General features: G+C 39.4%; 1 protein-coding gene across 1 annotated transcript; it reads left to right on the top strand.

The window, feature by feature from the left end:
* The first annotated feature begins 905 nt into the window (after window positions 1-905).
* LOC137748431 (anthocyanidin 3-O-glucosyltransferase 5-like) lies at window positions 906-3,061 on the top strand. Its single transcript, XM_068488580.1, has 2 exons — window positions 906-1,015; window positions 1,510-3,061. Exon 2 carries the CDS (start codon window positions 1,524-1,526, stop codon window positions 2,937-2,939), a length of 1,416 nt encoding a protein of 471 aa, XP_068344681.1. The 5' UTR covers window positions 906-1,015; window positions 1,510-1,523; the 3' UTR covers window positions 2,940-3,061.
* The last annotated feature ends 3,547 nt before the right edge of the window (window positions 3,062-6,608 follow it).

Below are 6,608 nucleotides of genomic sequence, written 5' to 3'. Positions count from 1 at the left end.
TAGTCCAGTCCAAGCCAGCGAAAGCTAGTGAGCTCAAACAAACACACCCTTAGAGTTAACCAAATTACATGCTTATTGGGTCTATCTCGTACACTGGGCATTTTTGTTTTACTTTTAAGTTTTAATTAGTTCGTACTTTTACACATCACTTTCACTTTATGACCTCGTCATCTTTCAGGGTGTCAGTTAGCATGCCTTGATTTCTATATCCACTTGGATGTTAAGGTCGAGGTGTGAGCCGTTTAATAACCATTTCGTTTTCAGTTTTCGTCTTTACTTTTTTTTTTTTTTTTTAAAAAACTGAAATTTTGTTTGGTAACTACTTTCAGTTTTCAAAAAAATGAAAACTAAAAATCATAAGGTGAAAACTCAAAGCCAATTTTTGAAACTCAAAGCCAAATTTCTTGTAGTCCAAACTATTGATCAACAAGTCTAAATTGCTTTATTAAGTTTTCAAAATTTGGCTTTGAGATTTTACTTTGTGTGGTTTAAAGTTTTTTTTTTTTTTGAAAACTGAAAGTATTTATCAAACAAGATTTCAGATTTGAAAAAAATAAAAATAAAAACTGAAAACGAAATGATTATCAAACGGGCAAGTAGTTCCTAAATTTTCAATTTACATTAAATTCATTTTTCCATCAAAATGAAAAAAATAAAAATAAAAATCTTTCTTTGAACAACAGGTTTGTATTAGTAAAAAACGTGTTTTACACTTGAAGAATATGGGCATAAACTACACGTATAACGTATGGTTCGTTTGATTTTAAAAACTTTTTTTTTTTTTATGTTTTATTTTTTATCCAGATTCTTCCACAACTGTACGCTGGAATGGACCCAAGTTTTTCTTACAACATTGGGTGAGGAAAAAGACAGATTGAAATTTAGACAAGACTTGGCCTTCATCTTTTACTCTTGTTATAGTCCTCCTCTTCCACCACTTCTCACTTCTCAGCCAGTCTGCCGACAGTCGACAGCCGACAGACTCACCCTCGCTCACGCACAAGCACTTTACAAGGTATTCACTTTTTCTTAATTCTTTAATTTCTCTCTTTTTGTTGTATGAGTTAGGCTCTAATACTCTTTAATCTGAAGGGTTTTGGTATCGTATGATTCAATTTGGGGTTTTAGTGTGAAATCAAATCTCATGTACCGTCGAGTTTTTTGTTAAATTTTATTAGCTTGAAATCCAGCCAAGCCGAGTTTCAAATCCTGACCTCAATTAAGTGAACTAAAAAACTCCAGCGGTTATCTTTCCTGATTGATCACACAGTTTCTATGAACATATTTGTGCGCATCAGTCAACTAAATAAATCATTAATCAATTCCCGTTTATATGTTCTGCGCTTTTCACACCCACTTCAACTAAAATTTAATCATTCCCTTCTGATTTTTCTAATCAATAATGTCTCTGCCAATTAATTCCTTGTAAACTTGACTTACTCGTTGTATGCACCTGTATTTTCTTTGAGAATTTGAGTCTCTAACTCTCAACCTCCTCTGTAACCGTAGGTCCAACGGAGATCATGAGCTCCAAGCAACATGCAGCCATTCTCTGCAGCCCGGGGATGGGGCATCTCATCCCTGTACTCGAGCTCGGAAAACGACTCGTCACACACCAAAACTTCGCCGTCACAATTTTCATCTTCCCGTCTTCCGAGGCGGAACTCAAGGCAGCCGCGTCCACAAAAATATGTGACATCGTCCAACTCCCACCCCCGGACACTTCAAAGCCTACAAACGCGGTCGTAATGATGCGAGAGCTGCGACATGTGTTCCAGTCAGCCGTACGTGCCATGAAGTTCACCCCGACCATGCTTATTGTGGACCTGTTGGGCACCGAATCATTTCCCATTGCCGAGGAGCTAGGGATTCCAAAGTACTTGTTCTTTGCTTCCAATGCATGGTTTTTGTCGTTCGTGATTTGCTGTCCGACATTCGACAAGGAAGTCGAAGGAAACTTCGTTGACCACAAAGAACCGTTGAAGATCCCAGGTTGTAGGGAGTTACGTCCTCGGCTCGATGTCATTGATATTATGTTGGACCGAACCGACCAGCGTTTCCATGATTTTGTTGGGATTGCAAGCCGGATCCTCAAGTGTAGTGATGGGATCTTGCTAAACACGTGGAAGGAGCTAGAGCCCATTACTCTTGCGGCGCTTAGAGATGAGAACTTGTTGGGCAGGTACTCGACAGTGCCCGTTTATCCAATTGGGCCCATAATAAGGCCCAATGAGTCCAACTGTTCGGAGGGTAAGGTGTTTGATTGGTTAGACAAGCAACCTAATGAGTCCGTAATTTTCGTGTCATTTGGTAGCGGTGGGGCTTTGTCGCACGAGCAAATGATTGAGATTGCTTGGGGTTTGGAGTTTAGCCAACAACGATTCATTTGGGTGATACGATCTGCTACCGTAACAACTGCGTATGCGGCTTATTTTACGACTGACAGTGATGTTGAAGGCCCGTTGAAGTACTTGCCTGAAGGGTTTATTGATCGGACCAAGGACCTCGGGCATGTTATTCCTTTGTGGGCCCCACAAGTGGAGATTTTGGCCCATCCATCAGTCGGAGGGTTTTTGTCGCATTGTGGGTGGAGCTCAACCTTGGAGAGCCTAACCAACGGAGTGCCAATGATTGTTTGGCCTCTTTTTGCGGAGCAAAGGACGAACGCCACATTGCTGACAGAAGAGCTAAGGGTGGCGGTGCGGTCGAAAGTACCACCGTGGAAAAAAGTTGTGGAGAGGAAGGAGATCGAGGAAATGGTGAGAATGATTATGGATGACCAAAAAGGCTTTGTTTTGAGGGAAAGAATGAAGGAGCTAAAAGAAAGTGCCTCAAAGGTATTGGAAGAAGGGGGTTCATCTTATAATGCTCTTTCTCAATTTGCAAAGCATGGTGAATCGATGTACATGCAACTTGCCAATGTCAATGTCCAAAACTAAATTGGAGGCATTCTCTTGTAATTTAATTATCTCAATAATATTTCTGAGCATTAATTCATCTTGTTTTGTGTTGTTGTATTTGAGGTTGCTTTTAGCGTTACGATAAATAAATAACTTTAATTAAGGTATCAAATTTTATTGAACTAACTTACTAGTAAAATGGCTTTTCTTGTTAAAGAATAAGAACCACCCTTGAAAGGGAACTTTTTGCATAAGGTCTGGTTAATCACTGGATTGGTGACAACAAGATAAGGTGTGTGCAAGCCATGACGAATGTGATAACTCAATACAACTGTTGACCCTAAAAATTAAAAAACCTACGTGGCGCGCAGACCGAGTAACTAATGAGCTAACTATGTCCTTCGGTTGATGCGGGGGGTGCCAACTCGTCGGCTGAGGAGTAAAATTTGTTGATGTTGCTTTGAGTGCGCTACTGACTTCTTGATCTTTCAATTGCGACCGAGGAAGGAACATGTCTCGGCCTTAGGGTTCTCGAGCTTGAAGACAAGGCTGCTAGTTCTGCGAAGTTCAATATCAAATTCGGCTTTCAATGTGCTGAGTGTAAAACATGTAACACCTCACTTTGCCGAGATGGCTAATGAGATGACCTCTGCCAATAAGGATTCGAAAATCCTTCTCGATCGAGACTTGGATAGATAACCAGTCGGCCTTGACGCAATGCTGTTTATCCAAACTGAAGGTGCTCCGGGAACAGCTGATTCTACGGCAACAGTGCTGTTTATCCAAACTGAAGATGTCACCGGCTACCTTCACATTGATGTTTATCCAAACTGAAGATGTGTTGGCGGAAAAAGAAAAAAAAAATCTCAAAATGTTTGAAAGGTTTGTGTAGGGCAATTTGTGTGTTGAATTGGACAGGCCCTCAAATGTTGTCTGCGACTTTGTATTTATAGTAGCTATCTTTTGCTTGGCACGGCTTGATAGCTTTGTAGAGTCTAATTGTCGCGCTAACTTTGTAGAACATCACTTGACTCAAACTTGTGTCCCATCACCTTAGCCGTCCAATATCTTCAAGATATGATAAAGGCTATCTCTTAATTTTCCTTGAAAAGATTAAATATATTTTCCCACATACGTGGCCTGACCAAATGAACGCATCCTATTCCAACCGAAACTTCTCTTTCTCCATTATATTGGTCCAAGTGTAACCATGCATGCATGATAATTAAAATACCATGGTTGATAGTTTTGCATTATCTGCAAAACCACCCTGATCCGATCACATCACCTCATTTTGACTAATCCAAAAGGCATATCCACATGCTGATCATCCAATATTAATTGCATCCTTGTAGTATTGTTCCACATGGTTCTGCATGCAAGATAAGATTCTAATGTTACACGCATTTCACATAACCTCTTTTGCATGGAACTTTACGCGTATCACAACTCTGTACACTTTAAGGATATTTTCAAGATAATTACTATGATAAAAAAAAATAGTAATGTTAAGAAAAATCTCTAATCATCCGATGGCCTCGATTATTTGAGTTGATGGTGTAATTTTGGGTCCAAACGTTGCCCCCCCCCCCCAGTTTCCTTGAACTTGGGCTCACAAGCCAAATGGTTAAGGAAATTAAGTCTCTCCAACCAATCAGGAGTACTTCGACCGTCTAGCCAATCAGAAGTACTTTGGCCGTCTACTTATCAGGCCGAGATGAACCTATTGTTGTGCACTTGATTCTTAGTAACTTGTCGGGAGAACATGGTCAAGGCTTTTTTTGACCAAAGAACAACTCATGGTCGAAGAGAAGTGATAAAAAATTAGGCCCGATGTTTTCTCGACCTCCTCGAACAATATGTCTTCCAGTGTGTAGTAAAAATTGGTCACGTCGAGTTGCAGTAGATCCTCCGTGAAAGGCGGGCAAGGTCGAGAAAAATCTTACTTGGCAGCTCGGCCTACTTTTATGTGTGTGTGTGTGTGTGTGTGTGTGTGTGTGTGTGTGTTTTTCTTTATGTGTGTGTCTATATATATATATACACACACACCTTGACGTGTTGGGCCAGTTCATACATATCTCGAAAGTTTGCCCCCAAGAATTTCTTTTTATATTCCACATTCAGGCCGTTTAGAGCGATTCTGACGAATTCAACTTCAGGGAGAAGTACTTAGCACCAATTTCTGGCCGACTTGAACCTTGTTAAGTATTCCATGGGCGACTCGTCTGATGTTTGAGCCATCCTAGCTAGTGATGAAACTGATATTTCGACCAGTTCCTCCCAACTCTGGACGAAATTAGGCGAGAGGTTAATGTACCAAGCAAAAGCTGAACCTGTTAGCGAGAAGTTGAATAGTCGCAGTTTATGGAAGTCGCTATTAACATCTCCGCATTGTGCAGTGAACCGAGCTATATGTTCTAACGAAGATGAAATATTCTAATACTCAAATTAAACCCTATGATTGTAGTATATGAAAGTAGGGATCGTTTTAGGCTGGGGATTAGAAGGGATGCTAATCAACACAATTAAGACTCAAAAACACTAAACTAGACTCTATAGACTTTAAACTAACTTAAAACACTCAAAACAGCAACAAACACTCAAAAAGACTCAATTTTAGAAGTAACAAGTGTTTTGGACGAAAATAAACCTTAACTTGACTCAAAAGACTCAAAGAAAACAGATTTTGACTCAAATAACAAGACTAAATGAAAGGGGGATTGTTTTTGACGAATTTAAAACTTAAAATAAAAACTTTGTAGAAAACACTTTGTAAAGACGAAATTAGGTGAATTATAAGGGTGAAAGGCTAGTTAGAGGGTCCTTCTCCACACATGATATATGCATATAAACCAATTTCCAGTTATTTTTCCTTTAGACTATGAATGACAACGCCCCAAGTTAGTTGCATCGCACAATTAACCATCAGATTTTCCTTATTTCATTGAATTAGATGGAATACGCATCTAAACCAAATTATCCTTCTCAAGTTCCCTATATGAAACGCATGATAGAGATACATGTCAAATGTCATTAAGTTCTATGAAAATCATAAGCATTGACAAGGCATTCATCACTATGAAACGCATGAGACTTATACCAAGGATTTACCTAACGCGATTGTGACTAGCAACCTCCACTACTTGTGAATATAAGTGAATAACTATTACGTGAGACCCCCTTATACTCTAGCATCAAATTCATGCATGCAAATTAAGTGTCGACCCTCAACCCACGTACATAAACAAGTTTTAATAACTTAGATAAGCAAATCACATTCAAGACTCAAGAAACAATAACTGGATATAATCAATTCGTATAAAACATATAATCATGGCTTCGAATTCACCTCCAACTAAAAAGAAATTAGTTCCACATGTTTGCAAAACAAAGATAATTAAACTTAAACATTAAAAACAAAGATAGAATACACCTAGAAACACTCCAGGTGGCTCCTTCTTCCTTCCTTGCTGCCAATAATGGGGATTTGTGTGAATTTAGGCTCTTGAGGTGTGGTGGATGGTGTGGTGTGAATTTAGGGTAGAGGGTGGTGGTTTTTGAGTGTTGTGGCATCATGTATTTATAGGGTGAAGGGGAGGCATGAAATTAGGCTGAAAAGGAGAATAATTAGGACTCCAAATCACCAAAGAACAATGACACTTTCAATCAGCTTCCAAGGAGGACAAGGAATGGTCCGTGTGGCAGATT

The sequence above is a fragment of the Pyrus communis genome, chromosome 10, assembly GCF_963583255.1.
Source record: "Pyrus communis chromosome 10, drPyrComm1.1, whole genome shotgun sequence".
NCBI classification, from domain to species: Eukaryota; Viridiplantae; Streptophyta; class Magnoliopsida; order Rosales; family Rosaceae; genus Pyrus; species Pyrus communis.
The sequence above is the reverse complement of the archived record's forward strand: the minus strand, read 5'-3'. Positions and strand labels throughout refer to the sequence as shown.

Bases quoted from the DNA above. Each gene is read 5' to 3' on its own strand.
- LOC137748431 (XM_068488580.1), top strand. From the start codon at position 1,524: ATGAGCTCCAAGCAACATGCAGCCATTCTCTGCAGCCCGGGGATGGGG.